Below are 27,960 nucleotides of genomic sequence, written 5' to 3'. Positions count from 1 at the left end.
GAAGCAACAGTACAGTGCGTCAGTGGTTATGTACAGTCCTAATAAATGTAAGAAAAGTATGAACGAATGTCGCCCCCAAAAAGTCATTTTATATTGTCAAATTTAATATTTATTGTGGGCTGGATGATTTTCCTGTGTGCGTGGGCCGTGCGTCAGCTCTTGCCCGTTTTTCCCCAAGCGGCCAGTAAAAATTATGCGGTCAGGGACATGCATGAACAATAAAATCTTGTCAACTCCAAGTCAAGTAAATCTAAAGATTGTTTTCATCTTGTAGACCGACTATTTCTTGCCAAAAGAATAGGCTTCTTTGTAAAGGAAAAAACCTCTGTAACTGTCCACAACATGACATCTGGTTATCTCAAAGTTTTTGTGACGCCAATCAAAAAACACTGCCAAATTGCTTCAAAAATGAAAAATCTGCCACGAAACCTTGGTTTGAGTCATCACATTGGAACTGCTCGTGTTTCATGCATGCATGTTGCATGCGGCACATGCACTGCACACACCACTGCGACCACGACAAACCCAGTTTTCAGGCTGGCCTGAATGCTGCCGCAGACCCTTTTGTGGACAGTCCAATCACTGACACTTTCCAAGAACCACGTGACCACAGGAAGTGTTGTCAGCAGAAAGCCCAAGTGAAAAACCCCAAAATTCTGTGGCATGTCAAGCTGAACACGATCGGCGAAAAGACGGAAGATGTGCCACACAAAGGCACACCACTGAAGCGATTGGTTTTCTTTTAATGGTAGAAAGAATTCTTTAGACAACAACAATAAAAAAAATCTTTGTAAAATTATTATTTGTCTGCCAAAAAAGTACACCATGAGAATGAATAAAAAGTGGGGAAATAATCACCAAAAATGTTGCCACAGTAGAGCATGTCAAGTTTAGGATAACGTACACATTTCATGTATGTGTTTCATGACTCCGTGACTCGGGGAATTTTGTTAATAACTCAAAATCCGGACAACTCAAATTTTTGTTTATTTTCCAAGATTCAAGTTAGTAGATGTAAATGGCAATCAATGAAAACTTGAGTACCACCAGCACGTGGTACGCATTGCCCGGCCACGGTTTTTGTGACTGATTTTATCCTTCAAAGTTTGCCGTGCCGTCTGCAGGCCTTGCTCAAACTTTTTTTCCTTGCTAGTCCACTGGGCTAGTTCAATGGATATTTTACTAGCCCGTTTTAGAGTTTTACTAGCTTGTTTATAAAAAAAAATGTTTATGTTATCAGCTTACCAATGCAGAATTTGTCATTTCGGAAAATAAAAGGCTCATGGTATAAATAAATAAAGAGGCATGTATGTCAGTAAAAGTCACTGGAGTCACTGGTCACGGAGCCAGGATCAAAATCATCTCTTTGCTCCATTTTTCCTATCGTTTGGGTTGCTAACATTTGGCAAAAAATGCTACTACTTTTTGCTTACTTTCCGACCTTCGAACATGCGCGGTGAACGAGAGAAAACTTTTTTCAATCAGAAGAGGGTGCTGTTTGGCTTTGTGTTTACTTTGTACCAAATGCTTTCAGGGACTCCTGCAATGCCCAGTAAAGCTAGTTGTTGTCGGAAAAATTGATAAGGGCCCCCCCAAAATACTTCTGGTTTCCGTTTACCCACCGACCCTTACTTTTTTGCACGACCCTAACATTTTTATCAGCAAGTTAGAAAACCAATTTACAAAATTAAACAAAATAGAAATTAATGCTGATGTCTTTTCTGTCTTTACAAAATATCTTTCAACAACCCTCTCTCATGTTAAAACGCTTGTTTTTATATATTTTCCTACTTAATTTGCAATTTTTGAAAAGAAACTTCTGTCATTTTCACGAGTTCCACTCATGTTTTGCTGTCGCAGTAGTGAAATTTTGTGTGCAAAGCTCAATGCATGAAAGTAAAGCTGTGCTGGTTCCTACCACGCTGTGGCCATGCAAAAGAACACGAGATCGAAATGTGCTAACCAGTCTTTACGTCCCAGTCAGGAGTCGATCAAAACTACATCAGTGTCGCATGTAGCCATACAGCTGCAGGTCGAAAAAACATCGATGTTGCAAGAGGATTTCTTCAAGTTAATTCACAGAACTTGGTTTCTTGGTTATGTATTTTTTTTTCTGTGTTTACGAGTTCCTGCCACATGGTTTATCGCCTGTCTGGATGCATCATGTATGCTTACCACGCGATACACCGACATTGCTGGCTAGTTTGCCATCGTGATTACCTGACTAACTGTGTGTGATTGTCCATAATTCTTGTGATCTGTCAACTGCAGAAATTTTACTTATATCAAGACATGTTTTATAATTGTTTGAGACAATTTTTGAAAGCTTTCATCCCCATTCAGGCTATTACATCAGCACAAAAAATTGACCAAACAAAATTCTGACCTACCGCAGGGATCTGCCGCTGCCGGTCGGCGCCGGTCGGGCCCGACCGGCACGCAGAATTGCCGACCGCCACAATCTGCCAAATCAACTTTTCCGACCGGCACATATTCCCGACAAGAACCCAAATAAAATAGCATCTTGGTCGAGGGATCGATCGTGAAGATATGAAGATCGTGAAGAAACCGTAAAATTTCTTCGTAAATTTCACTTTGCACTGCCATGCATATCGTCTGCGCACCAACGTACGTGCATATGCAACATATCTGGACCAAATATTAACATGAACCAATAGGAGGCTTTGTTACGCGCAATGCACGTGTACATAGTGCGTAACGAATCTTTCCATTGGTTGGAAGGCCACACATAGGCTTGCATATGCAACGCTCTCATCTCAGTGTGCGAAGATCGGAAAACCCCCTCTCCATGATGTACAGCGTTGTTTGTCCAGTTCCGCATTTTACCCAGTTCCACAACTTGAAAAGAAAATTTGGCTTAACTTTCAGAAAGACAAAATTGCAAATGACCCCATTCACACTTCGTTTAATTAAACACTTAAAAATCTGGCAGAAAAACAATTTCACATGTACTTGCAAAACTGACAATCGACTGTGACTGCTTTTCGCCGCGCCGACCACGGTTAGCAACATTCGGTGCATGTATTTTCTGCTCGATGTTGCATAAAACGATCACTGCGATCGTTTTTTAAACCAACGATCGCACCGCATTCGTTAATTGTTGTTTATCCCACGGTGAAAATATTAACTCCGCAATTTTTTATTCAAAAGTAACAGCATGATTTTGCCTTTTCCGTAAACGAGTTCCGTATGGCAAGATACACGCGCTCAGTATGCACGTGACACATGGCCAAATGTGTCTGAAAAGCAAATGGCCAATCTACATTATGTTCATGTAGACTTTAAAATGACTGTTCAGAAAACCCCTGCACACATTTATGAATGTCGTTATCCATATGCATACTGTACGAACTTTTGTACAAAGAAAATAAGGAAAATATTCCGCCAAGATTTTGCATGTTTCGCCTTATTTTCAACACACAAAAAAAAAATGAAAAATGATTTGAATAGCAATGAAAAATTATGGGCATCATAGAGATAGAAATTAATTCAATATTTAAGGGATTTACAGAATAAAATCAATATTTATTTCTACTCTTTTTTTTTCTAATTCAATTGCCCGTCTAAAATTATCACCTCATCCTAGTTGACCAAAATTACAAATTTTCAATTTTTTTTTAGTAAATTTCAGACATGAGATCCCTAATTCTAGGCTGAAAACACCCAGAAAGTGCTGTTTCCGGCCATCTGGGGGCTTTTAGATTCCAAAAATTTTCTGCTACACTCCGTGCCAACCGATGGTGGCGCTCCGCTTAGATAGTCCTGCCGGCACTAAAACCATCCTGGCCAGAACCCTGCTACCGATACTGTTTTTGAGAGGCATGTACATGTAGTCAGAAGCAGAAGTGGCCTAAAAAGTAGACGAGAATAGTGTGCACGTGTGGTGTAGCACTGTACCATGTGCTATGCTACACCAGCACTAAAAACCCACCAGTCTACTCTGTTCATGGCATTCACGGTCGCTTATCGCCCTGTCACGCGAGAATCACGTTTCAAAAACTCAAGTAAAAACACATCCACAACAACTCGGTTTTTGCGATCTTGTATTTATTATCGCAACAAGTATTATATATTTTGATCTAAGTTTTAACAGGTAGGCTTATTCTGAATTTTTCACCAGCCCACCGGGCAACCAAGGAACCAAGTTTAGGTAGCCCGGAGCATTTTTCGCTAGAAGTTTTATGCCGGGCTGGTACTATTTCAAGGCCTGCGTCTGGTGTATTAGCTGTAGAGACCTTTTCAGCATGAGAATCAACATACATGCAAAAGCCGTGGCTTATATTCCAAAGCTTACGATACATTCATTGTACCTAGGGACATCCTTACATGCCCTAGGTTTCTAGATGGCACTCGCTCAAAACAACAAAAGATAGAATGTTGTTTTTCAAATCACCATCACATTGTCTTTGATATCATTATACCAGCAGTGGAGAAGTTTGGGAGGAATGCCTTTCCCCTGAATGCCATGTATGCGGTGCCACCAGCTGTAAATGCAAGTGTAAGGAATGCTATCGTTGTGACTACCGCGTCAGAACAACCAATGAGTGGAAACTGGTGGCAGATTCTACAAACATATCCTTCAACACCCTTACAGACAGTAAGTAGAGTCCATGTCAGCTCATTTTGAACTTGTTTTGTTTGTTTCTTGGATGCATTACTGGCTAAACAAATTCAGCGTCCCTTCATTTTTATGCCTTGCTGGCATAGCTGAAGAAGCATGTGGCGTTTGCCTTGTCCTTCCATGTGTGAGTATGATCTGATGAAGTGGTGCCTTGTGGAGGCCCAAGAGAGTAGGATAAAAGGTCTCCACAAGAAATTTGCTGTTTGTTTCTGTCCCTTTGTACATGTACATGTGTTGAGATGGGAGCATTGAGAGGAGCAACTGCTTGCACATTCTGAGTTGTAGTGATACCAAACCACTTGGCACAACACAAAACATCAGACTGAAATCAAATCACATTCATCGTGATGTGAGTCATGATATAGTAATACAGTCCTATTGATTCATTTATAAAGTGCAAATTCTTCACGTAACCTGTACAAATGAACAAATGGGAAGCATGGCTAATTTTGGGGAGCCTTGGCAAAAGCAGGGCACCTGCAAATATGGCGTCCAATTAGTCTACATGTAGCTTTTAACAGGTTGTTGTCAGCTGTTTTGGGGTAGGGATTTTTTTTATGCTTACTTCTTTGTCCATAAATTTACAAAACAGTATTTTCTGCTTGTCAGCTTCATGAAGTTGGGTGTTGTTCAATGGATCCGAAATCGTGCATCTTTCCTGTTGTTTCTTAGGCAAGTTGCATCCCCCAAGCCAGCTAAGCGTTTCCAACCATTCCGACTCCAGGCTCCTCCTGTCTTGGCGTCCTCCAGATGAGCTCTCCGACCCAGAGGACATTACCTACATCGTAGAGTACAGGTGGGAAGGTACCCAAGCCAATGAAAGCTGGTATAAGAAGCAGGTACGGGTGAATTGCATTGCATTTGTGTGGTGAATTGAGCTGGAAATCCCACCATGGGAAGTTGTGGTGAATCTTGTACTTTTGCCCTGCCAGACGTGTATCATAACACTGTATACTCGGTGTTTGCACCTGAAGGTTTGTGGAAAAAAACACAAGTGTACCCAGGTGAGATTCGAATCCACGACCTCCTGCTTACTAGTGCATATGTCTTAACTACTCGACCACCGAGCTTGCCGGTGTCGGCTTGCTGGTTCGACTCAGACGTAGCAGCGGTTAACGAGAACAACTATTTCTAAGGATGGATATACACCAAGGAGATGTTAATCAATCTTGGACTTTTGCCCTGCTCGATGTGTACCATAGACATCTGCACTAGCAGGAGGTTGTGGGTTCGAGTCCCACCCAAGTACGCTTGTGGTTTTTTCACAAGCCTATGGGAGCAAACACTGAGTATACAATGTTATGATGCATGTTGGGCAGGGCAAAAGTCCAAGATTGATTAACATCTCCCCGGCGTAAATCCATCCTTGGAAATACAAGTTGTCATCTCCCATCACCTGCCCATTGCCTTATTTTATATTTAAACAAAACTTGCCCATCAGTACAGACCCAACTGGCATGCCCGTCTCCCAAAATGTCTTGACAGCATACTGTGAATAGTTTGTTAACCTCAATTCTGTGTATTAACAAGACCGAGAAAGGAACAGTGAAGTACACTCTTGTGGGTTTGGGTCATCCATACGGCTTGTACAAAGTCAGAGTGAAGGCGCAACGTGCCAATCTTAGTCCAACCATTGAAAGCAACTATTCAGAAGTGGCTGAAGGGCGTACCACTGAAGGAGGTAAGACCACCATTCACTCGCAGTGCTTTGTAACACTGTGGAAGGGGGAACCAGGAGAGGGGATCGTTGCAGCAGAAATGTGTTGATTTGCTTCAGCTGACCTGTCAGACCAGACTGGGTCCTGCACTGAGTGGAGTTGATTGTCTTTGGAACCGTAGCTGGCCACCCACTACATGGAAGTCAACCCGAATCTTTATTACATCATCTTTTTTCAAATGTTTACAGTTTGAGAAAAAAAAACACGTATAGCAAGTACATATAACTGTACACCAAAAGAAGTGAGGACCGACTCTAACCTACATGTAATCATAGGGACACCTGTACAGGCCATTCCATGACATTTGTTTCCGTCCAAATTAGGCACTCGCAATTACATGTACATTGCAAGTAATTTAAAGTAATATTGCCCAGTCGGGCACTTTGCTGAAAATATGTGACTCTTTAGAATGTCTTAAGTTGTAATCCCTGAAAAGTTCCTTTTTGTATTTTGCACAGAGGTACATGCATGTAATGAAATTTGTGGGCTGGTGTAATTAGGTCACTTTTGTACATCAGTGTCCCCCTCGGGCCTGTGGGTGACCACTGACCAGAGGTCAGTCAAATTAGCTGAAATGGGAACTTCTTATCAAAGTCCCTCTGGGTGTTTGGATGTGCAGTCATGACCTCATTGACATACCATTTGTATATACTGTGTCATATCCTCGGTAGTGTCGGCTTTACAGAATGTTCCTACAAACTTAAGAAGGAGCGAAGGGAAAAAAATACACATGTATGAGTAGCAGGTACATGTACATGATCTTCTTTGCCAACTTGGATTTTTTGGGGTTTGTTATGATTTTTTTGCTTGTACTTTTCATATTTTTAAAATTAACATTCTTGGTTTTCTTCAAAGTCCCTCGAGATCTGCCAAAAAATTTCAGATGCGTCGACAAACCGAATCATAACAGCAACAGGAGGCAAGTGCAGCTCTCTTGGAAGGTGGGTTATTGGAAATCTTACCAAAAAAAGAAGATACCCCAGCCTTGGATGGAAGTGGAACATTTCCAACTGAATCGAAAACTGTTGAATTACTTTTTTTTTTTGCTGTGTTTGTGTCCTGTTTTATTTTTTGATAATATTTTAGCAAATTTAAAGCTTTGATACCAAATGGTTGATACCATTGCAGCAGTAGCATAACATTTTCCCGTTTGGCACAGTACGTGTTGTACTTGTGGTTTGGGCCGATGAATGCCTTCATTTTTTAGCTTATATCAAGTAATGTAATTTCCGAATGGCTAAAATTTTCTTGTGTTTTTCTTGCTTTGGTACAAAAATGCCTGTATTTGTAACCTACTCTGTAAAAATGAATCACAAGTCTCTGTGGCTACCTTTGATTTTTACTTGGTCCTATGAGGAATTTGAGCTCTTTGTTTTGATGTGTCACTCAGTTTGGTACACAATGTTACATAAAAATGGACTTACGTACAGTAGATACTAAAATGTTGAGGATTCCTATTGCTTTAAACACTGTGCAAGATTCTTTCAAAGGCCTTCGTCTCCAAAGTGGCTTTAGTGACATGACTCTTTTTCACAGAGAGGGTCACAGTTAATTATTGAGGTGGGTTTTCCATTTGGGTATGTTTTGGGAGTGGGGGAGGGGGTTTGTGGTCAATCGCATTAAGAAGCGCTGCATTTCTTTAAATTGGCCCTGCAAACGAAATACATGTAACAGCAGACATGCTATGATTTTGATACCACAGCCCCTGTCAAATGAGTTCAAACTAAATGGGGAGTTGCTCGGATACCTCATCTCATACACCAGCGGGGATGGAGGCAAGCCGACGACACTGAGTGTAGGCATGAATGTCACCAACTACACAGTCTATGGTGAGCTGATATGGGGTACTAGACTTAACCCTTACCTTCCCCAACCAGCAAAACTCCAACACTGGGGTCTGTTAGAATCAGTTAGAATGATTACTTCACTAGTAAACTGACTGTGTTTTGTGTGGGATTAGGCATACCGCAAATAAAGCAGAGTCTAGCTGTTTATGTGCACAGTTTTTGGGATTTCCAAGGATGAGGAAGGTTGCTAGTAAGTTGCTCTAGGAAGTTAGGGCTAATGTGCCTCCTGCTTAAAGCTTACAGTCCTACCTGTGGCAGATCCAAAGGATAGAGACAAGCCTCATATTCCAAAGTGCTTCAGTGTTTGCCTTTAGAAAGCATTCTAGGCTCTGTTCACACTGCAATGGTAGGCATCCTCACATTTGGAGGAATGCCAAGGTGATGTTTTCTATGGGTCTTTCCAGTGGGGCACTACACTGTGAAAGGGGGTTGTTTAGTAAACTGCCTGGCCACAGAGTTAGGTGTTTGTTTTTGTTTTTAAGTCTTTGCTGATCAGATGATTCATCTTCCCTTGCACGGTGTGCATTGCTTTTTTGTTACTGGAAACAGTTACTCATACATTGAAAAACAGTGCAACCGAGAATTGCAGTTACAGGCAGTATTGCATCATGAAATGAAATACGATGCATTTTTCAGTTGTGGTTGATAAATGACACTGATTGAATGTGGGAATTTAGCCCTTCTAACTGCGCCCTTGCCTGCTGATGCAGTGCAAGAGGAAACTCGGTGTTTACCCTGTTACCTTTATACAGTAACTACAGGTAAGTGAACCTTCCAGGGCTCGCGAAATTTTTAAAAATGTAGTTGCCCTTCGGGCACGGGAGACTACGTGCGTAACAGATTTGTACGTGATGTAATGGGTTCGCCAACTTTGTGGCGTGGGGGGATTTGTGGTTGATGGCTCGCTGAGCACCAAAGTCAAGTCAAAATTTATGCAGGCTATCCATGTTGATGCACTGATATTCTAATATATAAACAAATCCCCTTTAAAATTAGATTTTCTGTACTAGAAAATATGCTTGTTACAATGGTTTTGGCAGAGAAATGGGTTTACGCTTGACTACGTTTTATGTGTAAAGAAAATTTTGAAGTGATCCAGAACTAGGAAAAGTGTCGTCGTCACTTTTGTCGATCTTGTAAGACAAATTCAAAGCTCAAAATTTGAAAATATACATGTACAAGGTAGACCTCTGCTCCCATTTCTTTGGAATTTGATGGTAATTGAGCTGTAATATGACTGAATATAGTTTTAGCGATCCGCAACAAGGAAAACGACTGAATGCAGACACCTTTGGTTCATGCCAATGATTTGACCGTACGTACCATGGTGCACCTCCCCGAACATGTACAGTTGTGTAACATCAAGGTTGGGATGTCGATCTTTTGCGGTCTTTTTTTGCGATCTTTTTTCAGTGCACGGTGCTGAAATGTCTAAAACGCCGGGCCAAAAAAATGTGTTGCCGAAAACAGGTGCTTGCCCACCAGGCTGGCAGCTAGGAACATTTGGTTGCCCAACGAAATAGTTTGGTTTTCCTGGGACGTCGGACTACCGATTCTGTGAGCCCTGCCTTCATTACACAATGTGGGCATTGCATGCAGCACACAGTTGAATGCTGTGAAACCAGGGGGCCAACTTAAGTCTGCTGTCGGTCCCACGCTTTCGTGTGTCATTGGTTCTACTCCATTCTAGGCACTTCTACCAATTCCACAGTGCTAGTAAGCACTGCAGCCAGGTGTTTCATGTTGATGCATGGCTGCCGCACAATGGGTACTAGATTGTTTTCAGGTCTTCCGACCGGTACATGAATATTGAAACTTAAAGAGAGAAGCAAACTGTGGTATCTGTTCCGGCCCTAGAGTGTTTGAAGGTCCCCAATTTCTTTCATGGGCCTCAAGCATTAGATGGGGTAATCCAGCCATGAGCAAAACCAATCCATCAGCTACAACTAGAAGTCATTTGTCACTGAGGTGGTGCCACGCTCATCAACCCATTGTGTCTGTGTGGTAACTTAAAGGTGGGCATGCGTTTGAGCCAGCTGGAAATGTGGCAGTTGTTAAAGTGGCGCAGAGTCCTTTTTTTTCAATCTCCTTTACAAGTGACTACACCATGTATTTGCATGCATCACTGACCAGTAGCATTCATTAGTGTTGTAGTCAAGTACTTTACGAGCACCAAGTTTTTTTTAGCCAACTATTGAACTGATTAGGACTAGGGAGTAATGCTGGAGTACATGAGCCTTTGTTGGTACATGCACAGGGGTAAGACTTCAGACACTCCGGTTTTGTAAAAGTGAAGTTTTAAAGAGAAAAGTACTCGGAACAGTACTCAGCCAAGTACTTATCAAGTACATTTGTCATAAAAACTTAATTTTTTTGAAATAGTGATGTTCTGAAGTCATCATCTTATTTTGTAATCTTACTTTTGTGCATCTACCAGTACCGTCTAATGTCCATGTACTCCAGCCTTATTCCCACCCACCCAGCTCAATATTTGGCAGAGAGCTTGGTACTCGACAAGTACTCGGGTACAAAACTGGCACTCACAAACTGATAATACATTACTCAGTGCTGGTCACATCCTTCCATTGGTTTCAGTACTGAGTTTTTTCAGTTGCTGTGTCCCATGACCCTTACAGAACAGAGATATTGGTGTTTAATTGTGACAGGGGAATTAGTCTACAGGCTGCATGTCTCATAAAAAAATCATATTTGTCCACAGACCTGCAAAAAGACCAGTACTACTACTTCCACATACAGGCACGCAACTCCATGGGAACATCTGTGAAGAAGTCATCGTGCAGTAGAATTAACGTCGTAACGCGTGAGTTAAAACTTGAGGGAGGAGACAGATTATCTTTCCATAACAAATAAGGGCAGACAGGACAGAATCCAGTTAAAAGCCTCTAACCTCTTCTTACTGAATAGGTCTGAGGCGATCAAGGACCAGTAGTCAACTACTGGTTTTTTTGTGATGTAATTAGCGTGTGTGCAGTGAAGTTGAAGTGCGTGTGACTTCAGTCAACCATCATTTAGACTTTTAAGGAGAAGCAGTGGAAGTAGGAAGGGCAAAATAACAAGGATAGAAAAAAGTGACCAGTGACATACTTGCTAGTACATTTCCTGCCTTTACTTCTTTTTTTTCATATACTTGTGCTATTAAAACCAGCTGTTACAGCCAGCGATGTGACCGACCTTGGTAGGTTGCTCATTCATAGTGGACTAGACTAGTCCAGCTGTCTTCAAATAGCATGCACCTGATCAGAGTTGGTGGAGTTACGGTTAACTCTGGTCCTTGATCGGACTTGCCCGTGCAAGGATATGCCGTCACCACGCAGTGTTACAGCTGCCGAGCTCTACCTGAGCTCAATCCTGCAAAGACTTCTGGAACATCTCGGTGGATGTCAAAAGATGTGGAACGGCGGGGGCTAATTCGTCCATTGGCTGTCACGTGGCTGATCCATCTTTTTTTCCCTCCCTTTTAGCTGAGCCAATTTCTGTTGGACTTGTAGTTGGTGTGTGTTTTGCCTTCCTCATGGCCGTTGTGCTTGTGGTGATCATCTTCTGTCGTATCAAGAAGTCGATTCGCAAATTTCCAGCTATCAGGCCCCCATCACTGCTTTGGGTGAGCACACATTTGTCTTACACAGTTTAATTAAGTAGTTATCAAACCAAAACAACCATCAAAAATAGATTCATTAGTGTGCCGATGTCTGCTAACAGTAAAGTGCCCATATTTTTGTTCAGACCTTCATGATCTGTTGCATACATTATACCAGGGGCTGGTTGCCACCCACTCCAAGAAATGCCAAGTGCCAATAGTGCCAGTTGTTTGATAAGCAACTGGATTTCATTTGTGTGAAAACATTGATTGCATTTTTTTCCAAACAATGGAAAGCGACAGATGGTGGAATTTCCCATGTTAGTTTTGGCTCCTTGCAGATTGTTGCTGTTTCCCCTTTTTAGGTATATATTTTAAAGAAAAGAGACTTCCAAAAGAAAACGTCAAAAGTATTTGTCCAATTATTGCTTCACAGGCAGAGAATGATTGCTTATCAGAAAACAGAAACCATATCATGGTCAGGGAACCGGAAAAGTTTGATGACCTCATCCCCTGTCAGCTGTTTGTCGATCTTGGACCAAAGGAGAAGGACATGGTTGACATCGACATCATAACCGATGGCTTTGACATTGGTGACAAGCCACGGGGTGCCAAGGGCAAGGAACGGGGAGACTCAGCAGGGGCCAGTTGTGTTGACGATGGCACTGTATTGGACTATGTCCAGCAAGGGTTCGTTCCTGGGGCAGCAGCTTCTAGTGACAGAATGTACAGCCCTTCTGAGAGTCCTGCCGATGCCTACAGTCAGATGGGACTGCGTGGAGGGGCCAGAGCCACTGCCGCACTGTGCGACAGCACGGGAAGCAGTAGTCAGGACTCAGCTGGGCCCTCTCAGAGTCAGGCCAGACAGGAGACAGGAGGGGCTGAGGCAACAAGAGGACAAGGGAGCAGGTCAGAGGAGGATGTAAATGGGGCAGGAATTGATTCTTATGTCCACAGTGCCTTTGATCGGCCACATGTGAGGACATCACAGGAACCTTCGCAATGTACTGTGGACTCATCAAATCCCCCACGAGACAGAGCCTCATTGGTGTCCCTTGGAGCCACAGCACCTTGTGCACCGCCAGTCTCTGAAACCACACCTACCAACAAGCCCCCAGGAGCCACAAATATTGCCAGGACTCAAAGTGCAGATGCCCTCTCTGACGACAGTGAAGAAGGGGCACTGAACTATGAACTATACTCTGACGGTATTGATGTGGAAAGCATGAATGGAGTTGAGCCGGCCAATGTGAATGGATACGTCGTCCAGGGAATGTTACCCAACATGTCAGTTCCTCTGATGGCTCGAAACGTTGCAGGTGAGGCAATGCGCAATGCTGCACCTTCTGGCTATGTCGATCAAGCACAGATGTCGAATGTCTCCCCACCACCCTCTGCGCAGCCTGCTACCTACAGCGACCACATCCACATGAACGGAACCGTGGGCGGCAGCAGTGGTGGTGGCTACATAACAGCAGCACAAATGAGCAACATTGCGCCACTGGATCCTGAAGTGGCCTTTGCAGAGGAAAGCCCCTCGAACAACAACAACAACCGCACACAGGAGAATGTTGTAGCTGAACCCTTAGTGCTACAGAATGAATCTAGGCTTGAAGCTGACAACCAGGCGAATGTGACACAGCAAGAAGCCACAGGGTTGCTTTCTGGGAATCTGGGCGTTGTCCCCAGCACTGTCATCATCGATGATGGGGTAGTGCCCAATGGGCCAGTTGGTCCTGGTAGTTACGTGACCACTGACCAACTTACCAATCTTCCCCTCCGAAGTCCACAACCAAACTGCCATGCGAACAGAGATGCTGGAAAATAGTATACATGTTCAAGTATTGACGGCTTTATTTCATCTTGGGAGAAACAGAACACTCCATGGATCACCGTTTTACTGCCCCATGAGGTAAAGAAGTCAGTATTTGTTTTGTAATGCCTCATACACAGGTGCTGCTTGATTAATTTAGCCTTCACATAATTAAATGAAATACCATTTGAATATTTGTTTGATATTCACCAGCAATTTTCCAAAATATCTCTGCACAGAATGTTTGAAACTAGCTCTTTATTACCAGACTTGGAAAGATGCACAATATGCTCATCTGTATATAATACACAAAAACTTTTGCTGTTCATAGAGTATTTTGGTTATTACAAGTATGGTTCTTTTGGCCATGCACAACAATATAGTGAATGGCATGTGACTAGTTCTTAGCCAATAAAGATGCAGTCTGTGAGTGAGATGTTATAACAAGGACCAAGTGTGGTATCACGATTAAGGCACTAGAGTACCTGGCCATCTTATCGTAAATGATTGTAAATATGTATCCAGAGAAACTGAATGACAGTGCAAGAATTTTGAGGGAGTTTTAGACTCGTTTGTTGGACTAATTCCTGTTTTTATCATGTAATCAGATCGGATAAAATCTTTTGAACCAGAAATGTGATGTTACAGTACAGACAATTTTAAGAGCCAGGGCATCATTTTGCTTGAGTAGTACCATCCCAGTAGCAAGTAGTGCTGAGGATGAACATTGTTACAAACTTGACATTTTATTGGCATTCAAAACTGTTCAAATTATATTCTCATGTCCGATGTGCATATTTGTATAAAATTATTGGCATTTCATTTTTGGCTTCTGTTATTCTCAAGGGCGGATGTGGGGTCAATGGGGTCATGGTACTCCCACATTAAAGAAGCAAACAATTGTTTTTTTGAAGTGAAAGGCAATTTTGTGATTTCCTGTCCCCTCCTTCAGAAGCATATACAAAGCACCAAATGTAGCCTCAACCTGTAGAAAGGCCATGAAAGGTTGCAGAAAAAATGAGAATTTTGGGGCTCTTATCCCCAATAAAATTCCCCCCCCCAAAAAAAATGGTTTGGATCCACTTGGCTCTTCTACCTGTTTTGTAATGTTCGGTCAGACTCTATGTACATTTATTTTGTATCCCTCAGTACGGAAAAAGCAATTGCCACACAAACTGTATCTTTAATGCTGTGTATATGTGATTGTAATGATAGATATGACGAGAATCCCAGCCTTCAACATTACTTTTGATCTTTGGATGTATACAGTTGGCTTCATATGTGTTTATTGAAGACATTAACGAAATGCTCGCTCTCATTGGGGTTTTTTAATTAAGGAGTTCTTAATTTGTGTGCACAGCGTGTTTCCAACTTCGACGACCTGTCCCCCACTTTTTCCCTATATCCTGGTCAAACGAATCTCTATCTATCCTACTTCGGACAATAGAATTTTGCCTCTAGTACATGAAGACTTTGAAATGTTTCTCTGATTGCAAAACGTCTTCCTGGTGGTTAAGTAATTACCATAACGTGTCTCACAGTTGTACATTTATTAATATACATGTATTTAGCCTTTGTATATGTTGGAGGAGTTTATTCTAGAAGCTTTTATTGTACACTAAGCTACAGTGGAACCGTGCCAAAACTATCGTCGTGATTCTGAGAAATGTTTGCCATAGGCCTACTGCTATTTGGAAAACGATTAGCAGTATTGTCAACATTTCTTTATTCGAATGAGAGGAATGTGTGGTTTGACACAACGTTTTGTTGTCATTAGCAAGAAATGCTCCCTTGTACGCTGGGGATCTGCCCTGTATTGTTTTCAAGTTCATTTCCTCATAGATATTCACATCTGAATCAGCTGCCCAAAATAGAGTACGGAGTTCTGAGTTTTGATTACTCTCCAATGATACAGTCAACTCTCGTTATAACAAACGTGCAGTGGCTAGAAAAAAATTCTCTTGTGATAACCATGACTTTGTTATCAAAGGCGAAGAAAAACAAAGAAAAACATTATTCAAAATATTCAGCTGCTCAAAATTTACTCTTTGACACTGTTTTCTTATAACGGTGCTCTTTATATCGAGAGTCAACTGTGTATGTATGTTTATTTTACAAGTAATTATCGATAATGTTTATTTTTGACCATTGTTGATGGCACGTGTAACTGAATTTACTCTCCTGTTACGGTCATGAATATTTTATTGCGAATGTATACGACTACCTCTGTCCGTAATTTTGCACCTCGTAAGTTGCAGGGGGATTTTTTCGTTATCGACTTATGATCGTGTCACATTGCCATGGAAACAACCTATCCTTTTCACCCAGGCCAGTAGCTAGCGTCTACAGGCTGTTGTCTAGTCCGCGAGCGGCGGCGTCTCTTGGAGCTGTTCCAGGCCCTTTCTGTCTCTGATCTTCGAAGCCCTTCTGGTCGCCACACTGCCACTTCGACATTTATGCCTCAAAGCTGACGTAAAGGGCCTGGATTCTTACGGGAACCTAATGGGGAGCGGTGCTTTTGTACATGAAGAGCAAGTGAATAGTTGCCGTGAAGTGGAAGATTGATCATCACGTTCATGATCCTCTGTGAACCCTTTGTTTTTTCCTGAGGAGCAAGAAATCAGATGTGTACGAGCTCGCCAATACGCGAATCTTAGCAGTGTTTGAGGACGGTATGTCGGGCTCGGCGTTACACAATTTTGAAGAATTACACTATTAACGCCTGGCGCCATCGGGCTACGAATTCCGTGAAACGCGTGTATTCGGGGGTGTAAGGCCTGGGAGGCGAATTAGGGACTGTTGTGTGGGTTATCTGCTTTGGTTAAGCATTACTTAAATGACATGTATTTGCATGAACGTAAATAAAAACTATACTTGCAGCACAAACAGTATAAAACGCTTGTTTTCTCTCGCTGTTGAAAGGTTATTCATGATTAAACTATGTCTGTGACGTCACTACTTTATTCAAAGTGTAGATTATTTTTACGAATCTACGGCAAACTGTAGATTCGTAAGCTACGAATCTATAGTTATTGTTGCCAACAATAATTATAGATTCGCAAGACAATAACTGGAGATTCGTCACGAATCAACAGTTAATGTCTTACAAATCTACAGTTTTCAAAATGTATTTTTGCGTTGGGGAGATGTTAATCTATATAACGGGTTTTGCCCTTACCCAACGTATATATTAATAAACACTGTATGCTTGACTATTGTCAAGACGAGCACTGAGCATACAGTGTTTATTAATATAGACCCAAGCACATCAAGACGGCTCCCCAACTCAATGGATACAAACACGTCAACCTCTCCAAACCCACCAACGGGACGATATGGTTTCCTATACCCGAAGTCCCCCCACCACCCCCGGCGTTAGGGTCCCCTTTACCCGAAGCCCCCAAGTCCCCCATTTCCACAGTATGTTTGCCTTTCCTGGGCCCCGCATCACACCAACGCCGCAGGATCCTTCAGGCAGCCGACATCCGGGTCATTCACTCAGCGCCCAACAAACTACAGAACCTGCTTCATACCCACAAGGACAAACAAACACCCAGCAGTCGCCCGGTGTCTACCGCATTCCCTGTGAATGCGACCCAGTATACATCGGGGAGACCGGCAGGAACCTCCACACCAGACTTCAAGAACATCGAGCACACGGCCGCAGAGGAGACTACGAGAAATCAGCAATCGTCAAACATGCACACACATCAGACCACCGCATCGAATGGGACAACGCAGAACTCATCGCCCCCATCAAGCGTTGGCACCCAAGAATCCGGGAGGCAATCGAAATCTTCCGGCACAACACCGTCCCTCAAGACATCGGATTCAAGCTGAGCGACATCTGGCGCCCACTGCTAGCACCCAAGACCACCACCACCACCACACGGGCAGTAGGGTCCTCTATACCTGAAACCCAGGCCCCCCTCATCCCCTGGTGTTAGGGTCCTCTCTACCCGAAGCCAACCCATCCCCAGTTTCCCGCCTAAACTAGTTTCCCGCCCAAATCTGCATCCTTAATCCTCCACTGGATCCAACACCTGCATGCTCCAGTGCACCCTCAGCAAGCCACCAAGCCACATCACGTTTCACCGACTCCAGACAACCTTTATTACACGGCATCCACTCGAGTCAGCACACATTCTCCTGAGGACGGCCAGAGCATACTGGCCTAAACGTCGAGTTAAACACTCACCGGTTCTTCTCAGAACCACACCTCTTCCCAAAAGAGAATTTTACATGGCGTACCCGCAAACCTACATCCTATGTACTTCCGCCATGCAAAGCTTCAAATCTTACTTGTGTACGTTTGCCTTTCTCCATAGAAAATTGACAAAGGTTAGTATCCCTCGTGTTTTCAAGATCAATGCTTTGTAAAGCAAAATTTTCAACTAGGATTTGAATTTTCTCTTCACCTTTCAATAAGGAATTAACTTGATGTCTTTTGGCTGCTTCTCTTTGTCTGGTTTTGTACACTCTTTTGTTATAATGTTGGATTATAGCTTAATTGAAACGACACATCTTCTAGTTGTTCCAAGATCATACCGGTCCTGAGGTGACAGATCTGTCAGAATCGCTTCTCCCCGAGCACATAATAATCTTGCTTGAAGAGTTAGCCCATAAATTATCTTGTATTGCTAATATTTGTAGCGCTATAATAAATTTTAGGAGAAAATTTACGCTTTATAAAAACTCTTAAATGTTATTATTGAACTCCAAAATTGGCATTGTAATTTGAATCCAAAGTTGCACATTCTCCAAGTGAATAGCAATCTGTAGTGAGGGGCATTTCGGAATGATTCATAAGAACATGTAAGTATTAGTGAAGCTCATTTTGAGTGGATTGTAAAGTGGTTCTAAAAGTGGTAACCATACTTTCACGAGGTTGATATAGCATTCTTCAATTTCATAGAGTCCTGTGGCGGTTTTAGTCCGGAAGGTTTCGCTGCAATGACACACGTATAATAATGAATCCAAGGCGCAAGATGAAGAGAATACAGGTATATATCCAGCACTGAGTGTCGACTGCACAAGTACTCTCATGAAGTTGATATAGCATTCCTTAGTTTCATAGAGGCCTGTGGTGGTTAGTCCGATTGGTTTGGCTGCAATATGTGACAAACGTGTAACAATAACTCCGAGCCGCAAAAGGGAGGGCAGCGAGTAGGGCTATGTATCCAGCACTGATGCTATGGTGTTGACTGCACCAATACTCTCGATATTTGACTCGGCCCAAACCCGTGCACGTTAATGAATGGAGCTAAGGTATGCACTCAGGCGTAACAGCAAGAGTGTCATAGACTCGAGACTCCACGTTCGTATAACAATGGGAAATAGGTTAAGTCAGAGAATAGACTCGGAACTGTAATTCATGCCTTAACTTAATTTTGATAGGCCGCGTTACCCTGGATGTTACACAGACAAATAATGCCGAAATGTTCGCGTTGTCGTAATAGGTTGTCTTGAAAACAAATGCAGCTTGGAGCATTTATCTTAAGCAGGAACACTAACTTATGCAACTTGAGCCTGGACCTTACCAATTTCAGGCTATTCTCAATTCCTGTTCCTACCAATTCTTAGTCATGTTGATTTTATTGCTAAGAAAATCTCTAAAAACATTGGACTTCTTAGACGCTCTGCTAAACCTTACCTCCCTACTCCGACATTTAAAATGCTCAGTTCCACCATGATCTTGCCATTGTTTGATTACTGCAGCGTTGTGTGGTCTAGTTGTTCTTGCAATTGTGAGAGACTTGTCAAACTTCACAATAGACTTGCCAGGTTGATTCTAAATGCCCATCTAAGAACACATATTGCTGATTTACACGAGGCGCTCTCATGGATTCCGATTTACCAACGCTGGCAAAATACTAGAATGTGTGAGGTTTATAAATGTCTTAACTAACTGCACATTACCTTAGCTCTCGTTTCACGCCCACAACTCATTCATTTGGTACTCGTGCGATCTCCAATGGTTCATTATCTTTGTCCTTCCAGCCCAAGACTAATGCCGGCAAACGAACTTTCCTTCACTTGGGGAGAGTAGGTTGGAACAATTTGGCTAATTCACAAAGAAATGCCAAATCTCTGTCTGAACTTAAATCTCCTTTGTAATAAAAAGCATTCCCATATTCACCATTTTAGTGTTTAATCATACCTTGTGTTTGTGTTTTAGTCATCTTGTACTCATTTTTACATTTTCTTTTCACTTCATATAATGCATTTCTTTTACAACATTTTTTTGTAATGTATTATATTTTCTGTGTGCTATGTTCAGTGGTGTTTGGGATAATACTCATACCGTTTGTGTTGCTAGAACTATGGATTTTTATCACATCGATTCCATTTTATGATCTAATTTGCTTTTATATACACATTTAGGTTTTTTTGAGTCTTTTTTGTTGGTTTGTTTTAAGGCTACATTGATGGTTTCTATATTTTTATTTAAGTTGTCTGTATATTTTTAATCTTTAGTGTACTGTATGTGTTTTTACTTTAATTTAATTGTATTTGTAATCAGGGCCCTTAAGAATAGCAGTGTTAAACTGAGAAGGCTACCCTGTTGAAATAAAACTAATTAATAGTAATAGTAATAATAAGGATATTGCCTAATCCACAACTTTTGCTGAAGATGTACGTGTATAGGACACACACAGCTTGTCCAAAACTGGCAGAATCATGAGCCTGCACCTTGCCGACAAAATAGGCGTGCTAATTTAACTAAGGGCCTTTGGTCATAACGAAATGAACTGAACACAGTGAGCCGTTGGATATTGTGGACAAACACAATGGCCCTTGGACGTATGGGATTAACCCAGTGGGCCCTCGGACATAGCCTTTTGAGCCCATTCTCTCGAAGGGCTAAGGGTGAGATCGGAGGAAACTGAAATATCCATTGGGCCAAATGACGAAATGGACCAGGCATAATGAACTTACAGACAAATTGGCCGGATACTTTGGTCCTACTCAGTGGCAAGGCATGATGGCCCGTGAACGTAAACGGGCCGGCGAATGTGAGGCCTCGGATATATATAAACTCAGGCCGGACATGCTGGGTCACAAACGTTTGCGGACATTGTGGCCAATGTGGGCCATGTGGACGTAGGCCTGGTGAGCTGTTGCACACTACAAACTTGCTTACAGATGGACCCACCGTTAAGGTCTACGTTGGCACTGAAGGTTGATTAAAAAGACTGAACTTGAGCACAAGTAGGCCGCTTTTGGAGGTTTCTTATTACTAGCATGCATAATAAATGCGTTTCTTTTGAGTCACACGTGAGTTCATAATCGACTTTCTGACAGAATGCCAAATTTAATTTCAGTCGAATCTTCTTAGTTCTGTGATCGAATACAAACTACATTTCAGTGCTGGCATAACTTAAACCACTTTTTATGGCACCATGCTTAAACTGATACACAATATATTCTCATGAAGTATGTGCACCGGCCAGAAGGTCATGTAGTCTTTCTTGTCAATCGTGGTTTGATCGACCCTGGCCGCGGCACGCACGAATTCTTAACTGCCTAATCGCCGCTCTCGTGTCCGTCTTCAACTGAATCCTCTTCGTGTTTCTCCTAATTGTGTTTGAATGTGAAAAACATCAACTGCTGCAGGCGTTCCCTGAGCTCGTTCGCCTGGATCTTTCCCTGGCTGGATAAACCTACGATGTCTTCAACCTCGTGCTGGACAAAAGGCGGTGCGTTGTCCAACAGGGATTCCAACAGGCCTCTGGCAGCGCTGATTACGTTGAACTTGGCGTTTAGTCCGTAACACGTGGAGTTGACGCACGGCACCAGACCGGTGTCGCTGTCAACTGTGGAGAAGACATTCACATAGTAGGTAACTCTATCGGTATCTTTTAAAGATCAAATTACGTTTGAGATTTTTAAATGTACGTTTGTGTAACCAAACTTATCAGAATGATCCACCCTGACAGACATCGTGACTCTAATTTTTAAAGAGTTAATTAATATGAATTTTCTTTGATCACGCACTATTCAAACGTAAAATGTTAACGTTTTCTCTAAAAGAGCCTCGCGGATCCACCCCAACGACATTTTCTCCGATGTTATCACAGTGCAATGTTTAAAATGGAGCCTTGAGCAAGGTAAGGCGAAAGACTGTGTGCCGCCTGTGGGGTGGGGTTTGGGTTATGCTTAACCTTTGAATTAATGGAAATGATCTGGGTTAGGGTAAGAAACAAGCATTCAATTTTTGTGGTAGTTTTAGAGAGAGCAAATTGAATCGAAATTTTCAGAGATCAGGATTTTGTACGGGTTTCAGAGAAAGGGAGAGTTAATGCACAGAGTTAGTGTGAGGATTATTGGCTGTTTCGGCTAGCAGCCGTTGATTTTGTACATAATTTGTTCGAATGTTGAATTCAGCTTGTTACTTTGATGAAATGTTTATATAATACTCATCTCTAACATGAGCAAAGTCTGTTTATCTGAAAGCCGATACAGTGCATTTGTGTCCTGACAAACGTATCTGTAGTTTTCTAGCATCTAACTGAGTAACGAGTAGATTCGGTTAGTAGATGGTGTTGGGGCTATAGAGAATTTGGTATGGTTGAAGTCGGGTAAAGAAATCGAGAGTTGTAGGGTAAGGTTAGGTAAAGAATTAGGTTGGATAAGTGAGAATTTAACGGATGTGGTTACTCGGATTAAAGGTATAAGAATCGAAAAGTGGGTGCACTTAGAGGTAGGTTGAAACATGAATTTAACGGGGTTAGGGCTAGTTAAGGAATCATATATGTAAAGCTCGACGGCTGTCAACTTCAATGAGGAATGTCGGGTCAAAATATTCCACTCAGCCCCTTAAGTTCTTTGAGCGGTGCTCCACAACTCACCTATGTTACTTCTTCCCGATTGGGTGTCGACCCTTACGTTGCAATCAGCATGCCTCTGGCATGATAGTTCTTGGGCCGACACGTCATCCAGATCGATAAGCTTGAGTCTGCCATGCACAAGCGTAAACTGGCGGGTCTTAAAATCCCACACGGCCAGGGAGCCCAAAGGCGAATGCTCCAGGTAATGAAGAAGATCGGCCACCTCGATGCTCATCTGTGAGAATGAAAATAAAAAAATATTTAATACTTGTTACTCAATATCCTATCGTAAAGTGCAGGAGGAATTTCTGACATACATATATATATATTTTAGGATGGAAACAAACAGTTCGTTCAAGGCCATTAAAATGCCTGAGCTCACAAATTTCAGAAGAAATACACTGGCCTAGACATCGAATCCAACTTTGAATGCGCATGCACTTTATCAGTGACGACACTATCAGTAGCAAGATTTTGGACTCGCAGCTGTTTTCAAAAGTTTGGTAGTGTTATCCAGTAAGTTAATTGCGCTCGGTATATTCGTGTTTAAGTCACTCAGTCCACTTTGAATCAAGAATTAGTAATGAACGCTCACATCCAGACTTTCATTTCTTGAAATTCGCTAATTGCTTGCAATGTGATTCAGGAAAAACGTGGGAAGGGATTAATTACCCTTGAGCGAAGATCCTCCTTGCCTCAAGCTCAGACCAAAATATTGATTGCTCACATCTTGATTTGTATACCCAAGGACCACAGTGAGCTGCATGCTGCAATGCAGAAATTTGCTTACAAGCTGAAGGAATCTAATTACTGCTTAGCCAACAGTTTACTTGTTACAAAGTAACAAACACCAACCTGCGAGGCAACTTACATCTAGACGTTTATCCCATGGTAACAGCCTCAAGATGCTTCCAGCTGTCCTTTCCCCCAATCTCATACACCGATATCACTCCACGACTTCCCATTGCTGTGTCGTTACTCCGGATACATATACCCAGGCCCTAGGAACACAATTAAACCTTGGGAGTGTCGGGAAAACATAAAGACTGGACTAAGAGTCTAAATATCAATATGGTGATAGGCCTAGCTTCTCAGATAATTTTCTTCATAACATTTCTCCAAAAAGCTTACTTCTTAAAATATACCTGCTCTTTTCCTACTTATAGAAATATTTTTAAAGTTAATTTTTGCTTCAGTCAGAGGCTTTTTTTAAGTATAGTGCACGTCAATGACAACTGCCGTTGTCCAATGTTGTCGCTGTGCTGTCATCGTCAGTGACGGATCTAATCTGCATACGTGTACCTTCACTATGTTTGGATGATTTACTTGCATTGTCAGTGCCATCTCCTTCACCAGTTTGTAATTGGCGTAGACGTAGCAGTCGGACTTCCTTTTGTACTTGTTTCGGCGGCGGCAGGCCTTGATGTCCTCCACTTTGTCGGTGACCATCTTCAGGGCGACGGATCGACCCCGGTACACCCCGCGATAGACTTCCTTGGTCACGCCCCTACCCAGGTGCTCCTTCTTGTCGATCGTGTCGATGTTGTGACACGCGAGAAGCTCGGGGAGAGGACCCGCTGCGGATGCCGTTGATCTCGTCAAGAAGATCAGACTTGAGTTGTCGCAGCAGCTCCTCTCGCCAATCCAACGCGCGGCGGTCCGGCCCGCAGTATGACGGGGCTCTCCCCCCCGCGAGGCTCTTTGTGGCGGGTCTTTGTCTGGTAGACAGAGACGGTCAGTTCGTGCACAATGAATACTAAGGGTAGTAGTGTTAGTCCAATTGCACTTCCTGTTAGTACTATTTGACCACACTGTCTACCAGGAAACTTCATATTATACTGATATCAGATCTGGGAAGAAAGAAATTTATATCAGACTGGGAAAAAAGACCCGTGCCACATTAACTAAACACTGTATTTGTATTACAATTCGCAGTTTTAAAGAATAATTTCACCGACCAAACGCTTCGATCCCTCGGTTCCGACTTTCCTCTGAAGAATAAGCCCTCTTAAGTTCATCTTTTAACTGCAACTTTATTTTACCAATACATGTAGGTGGTTCTGCCACCATTTGTCGTCATCACCAGGTGGAATTTAAATACGGCCCATTGGGCACATCACTGGCTTGTTTCCAGATAAAGGAAACTTGCAAAGGCGAACCACCCTTTTGGGGAATTTTACAGTAGCCAACGTGTAAAGAGTTTGGGTCATCCTTGCTCCAATGTCACCATTATGCAGGTCAATCTGAGCGCTGCATCACCAAAAATCAACGACCAACATTTTTATTCCGAAACGGGTACCTTTCTGATTGAGTTCAGGAAGCATAGGATAACCGAAATGTACAAAGCTGTGGCAAGATGAGGGAATTTCGAGGATGGTCAACATATGTTCCAAAGAGTCACGCACACCAGGCCTATTCTACAGTGGAGAGGCAGGATACTAAAAAAAACATACACGTAAAAAACAAATATGCACTCACCACATTCCTTTGTCATTTCAAAGAACTGAAAACGGACGTGCACTCCATGGCCATTTTACCCTCAATATGCCGCAAACAGGATAGGTCGTTGTGTTCTTCAGGAAGAGTGAGGTCGTAATAATGCACGGTTTGTTTGTAGTACGAAGGTCGTGCCGTGCAAGCTCTAAGCACACACATGCCGACCTAACCTGCCCATGATCAATGACACAAACTGTCCGACTGAATATTAGAATACAGACATGTCTACATGTTTATCGAGTAACATTTATAATCATAGCAGGCAATGACTTTTCGTGTACAGGTGATTCTACGGGTTGCAACCTCGCGCAACGGGGTAAGCATCAAGCCTCCTTCCGCCGTTGCAATCGCTAGGCGCGATGCGTGGGCATTTAGGAAGGAGGACTTTAATCCTCCATGGGCAGGTTTTACCATCGTTCTGGAATGAATACTCGACTGTCCCTTTTCCTGTCTTTCTTTCTGGTATATAAGAAACTTGTCTAGGCCTGGCCAGCCAATCGTGGCGGCCTTGTGAAGATGGAATTGATTTTCAAAGAATCCGATTTTCCAAGGTAAAGAGCGCTGTAACCGAAAAGTCTGAGCGTTATATCCCAAAAAGCTTTGTAAACGGGAGCACTACAAGCAACCACATAAAAAATACACAGTGAATGGGCGTGCAGTTGGGGGAAATGAAAATAGAGCGTTAGATCGGTATAGTAAGTATAGTATAGAGCGTTGTATCAGGGAGCGCTGGAACAGTAATCTACTGTATCTGCACTGTGACCATTTTCCGGCCACAAGTTGTATGTACAGTACATGTACATTGCACCAGCACATTTACTGTACACCAACCTATTTGATCGTGGCCTTGAGCAAGGATGGGTGGTGGGCATGGGCAGCACACAGTTAAGTGCCTGGTAACTTTATAAACAGTGGGCGGTTTGTGGTTTCACTGGCCCTATTATGAGGCCTGGTTAATGGCATAAGCTAATTGGTCGTAAAGTGTTTATTAGATTAACCAAACCGCAGGGGAGGACTCCTTCAGAGGGCTCACGGCATTTGCACGGCTTTTTGTCTCACCTCAAGGTGTCCTCAGGAGGTCACGACCAGGAGCATTTTCACATGGTAAACGACCGTGAAATCGCCGTGAAAAAAATTTTCTTGGTGAAACTGCGAATTCACAACGAATTCACGGTGTTCAAATTCATAGTGATATATAATCCTACACAATATTTCTCACGTGACATGGCCTGAACAGTTTAGACAATTTTCCCCTTAATTTCTCACACTTCTCCCAACATGTACGCGTACATGGAGGCCCCCTTTCATTTTTACTCTTAATTTACACGTATTTCAGACGCTCTGTTTATTTTGGACAAGAAACTTAGTACATGTACATGTCTTCTCTGGAAGTGGTGAGGAAGAAATTCCTTGAAAAATCTGAGGGAAGCATTTCTCTTTGAAAAGAACAACACAAACAGATTCTAGCCCACAAATTTGCATAAAAATGTGTGGAGAAACTGGCTTAGGGATGAACGCATCACGTACGCTGCAACAGGACAAAAGGCATCTGCCGCTACATGCACATGTACCGGTATATCTACAAATACATGTACATGCTCACATACATATACATGTACACAGAACCACCTGGATGTACATGTGTACAAACACATGTAGTTTTGAAAATGGGTTCTGCCATGCGTATGTATCCATAGATCTAAATATGGCTTAGTTACAAGTATTTTCTCCTTTTTTCTGTTCCTGATATTTCATGGGTGGGGGGTGTGATATTAAAATCACGATAATATTTGGAAAATTTTGCTATAATGATGATGGACAGAGCATACATGTACTGTCCGAAACGTTGAGTACCACCGGTTCTTTTCAGAACCCCATATGGTAAAAAGCGATATATATCCATGGTGCTACCGCAAACCTATCTACAGTACGGTAGTTTACTTGTATTTATAACCAGTTATATTATCTGTCTTACATTTTAATAATTTTGTTTTCAACACAAGAAGTCGATGCCAAAAAAACCAAGCACAATGACAGTTGAAAAATCAAATCTCCTTCAAAAAACTCAATTACACTGGGAAACCAAAATGAAATCCCACTGTACAAAGAACGGGCAAAAGGCACATAGATTGTATGCAATAATGTACTTTTTAGGGAAAAGATGTATCGCTTGATAAAATTTCCAAAGTCAGATGTAGGTCACTTTTAGTTTTTAAAATCTTGATGTACCAGTACAGCTTTTTACATTAAAAAAAAGGGCAAATGCTCCTCTCTATCTTGCTATCTTGCGGTGAAAAGTTCTACTGGGTCACAATCATGTTATTTTACTACAAATTTCCTTGTACAAAAATAAAACATTTCAGGCTAAACTATCGATATAGGGGGAGAAAACAACAATACAAATTAGAGGATGCCACTCAAAGAGATGATGACAATATTCAATATGCAACAAGTCAACTTGGTCCCAAGTCAACTCAGTCCCAAGTTATCTCGGTCCCAAATCAACTCGGTCCCAATTCGACTCCGTCCAAAATCAACTCGGTCCCATTTAGGGGTTGCAACTGGGAAGGCTACTTTTCAAGCAAGGCGTTGATAGACTAGATTCTTTCAGGCTTCATTATATATAATTTTTGGTCTTCACTTTTATTACGTTCAGTAATAAAGAAACCGAGGATGAAAGAGACGCAACATCGTTTGAAAGGGAAGCCTTTCATGGTTTAATACATCAAATTATCATGACTCGCAGCGCAAATCCGAATTACATACATGTTCATGAATTACATTAGTTACACATAATGCATATAACAAACAGGAAATAACACACAGTAGAAAATACATGTACGTGTTTAAAATCATTCAAAATTACAAACTACATTTAGCATCGAATTGTTTCATTTTACAAGAACTGATACAAATCCAATTATCAATGGACATATAAAAAGACTGGAAATCGATAACAGTTTTTTCAATCTGATACCGTACGTGAAAAGCAGAGACAGAAATCTTTTCCTTTCT

At 42.2% G+C, this 27,960-nt stretch overlaps 2 protein-coding genes and 1 pseudogene across 5 annotated transcripts in view; 2 read left to right on the top strand and 1 right to left on the bottom strand.

The window, feature by feature from the left end:
- LOC147797195 (uncharacterized) overlaps positions 1-16,514 on the top strand; it is a 35,022-nt gene extending 18,508 nt beyond the window's left edge. For 2 of the 3 annotated variants that reach the window (XM_087143903.1, XM_087143905.1), the window contains exons 4-11: positions 4,446-4,618; positions 5,315-5,481; positions 6,173-6,323; positions 7,216-7,301; positions 8,063-8,189; positions 10,927-11,028; positions 11,690-11,829; positions 12,242-16,514. In XM_087143903.1, the coding sequence (XP_087000029.1) occupies positions 4,446-4,618; positions 5,315-5,481; positions 6,173-6,323; positions 7,216-7,301; positions 8,063-8,189; positions 10,927-11,028; positions 11,690-11,829; positions 12,242-13,633 (2,338 nt within the window). In that variant the 3' untranslated portion in view covers positions 13,634-16,514. The remainder of the gene's footprint in view (positions 1-4,445; positions 4,619-5,314; positions 5,482-6,172; positions 6,324-7,215; positions 7,302-8,062; positions 8,190-10,926; positions 11,029-11,689; positions 11,830-12,241) is intronic. The other variant, XM_087143904.1, reaches the window with a different exon arrangement.
- Positions 16,515-20,897: 4,383 nt separating this feature from the next.
- Positions 20,898-25,395, bottom strand: LOC147797194 (extracellular tyrosine-protein kinase PKDCC-like; annotated as a pseudogene). The gene is made up of 5 exons (XR_015427324.1): positions 24,928-25,395; positions 23,752-24,299; positions 23,321-23,450; positions 22,471-22,684; positions 20,898-21,435 (listed from the first exon to the last, which is right to left on the bottom strand). The product of XR_015427324.1 is annotated as an extracellular tyrosine-protein kinase PKDCC-like (transcript).
- LOC147797190 (uncharacterized) overlaps positions 21,324-27,960 on the top strand; it is a 78,217-nt gene continuing 71,580 nt past the window's right edge. The window contains exons 1-2 of the mRNA XM_087143897.1: positions 21,324-21,457; positions 21,653-21,729. The gene's annotated coding sequence lies outside the window, so the exon portion shown is untranslated. The remainder of the gene's footprint in view (positions 21,458-21,652; positions 21,730-27,960) is intronic.

Source organism: Acanthaster planci, linkage group LG12 (genome assembly GCF_054643075.1).
Source record: "Acanthaster planci isolate LZ-2023a linkage group LG12, COTS_SCS, whole genome shotgun sequence".
NCBI classification, from domain to species: domain Eukaryota; kingdom Metazoa; phylum Echinodermata; class Asteroidea; order Valvatida; family Acanthasteridae; genus Acanthaster; species Acanthaster planci.
The sequence above is the reverse complement of the archived record's forward strand: the minus strand, read 5'-3'. Positions and strand labels throughout refer to the sequence as shown.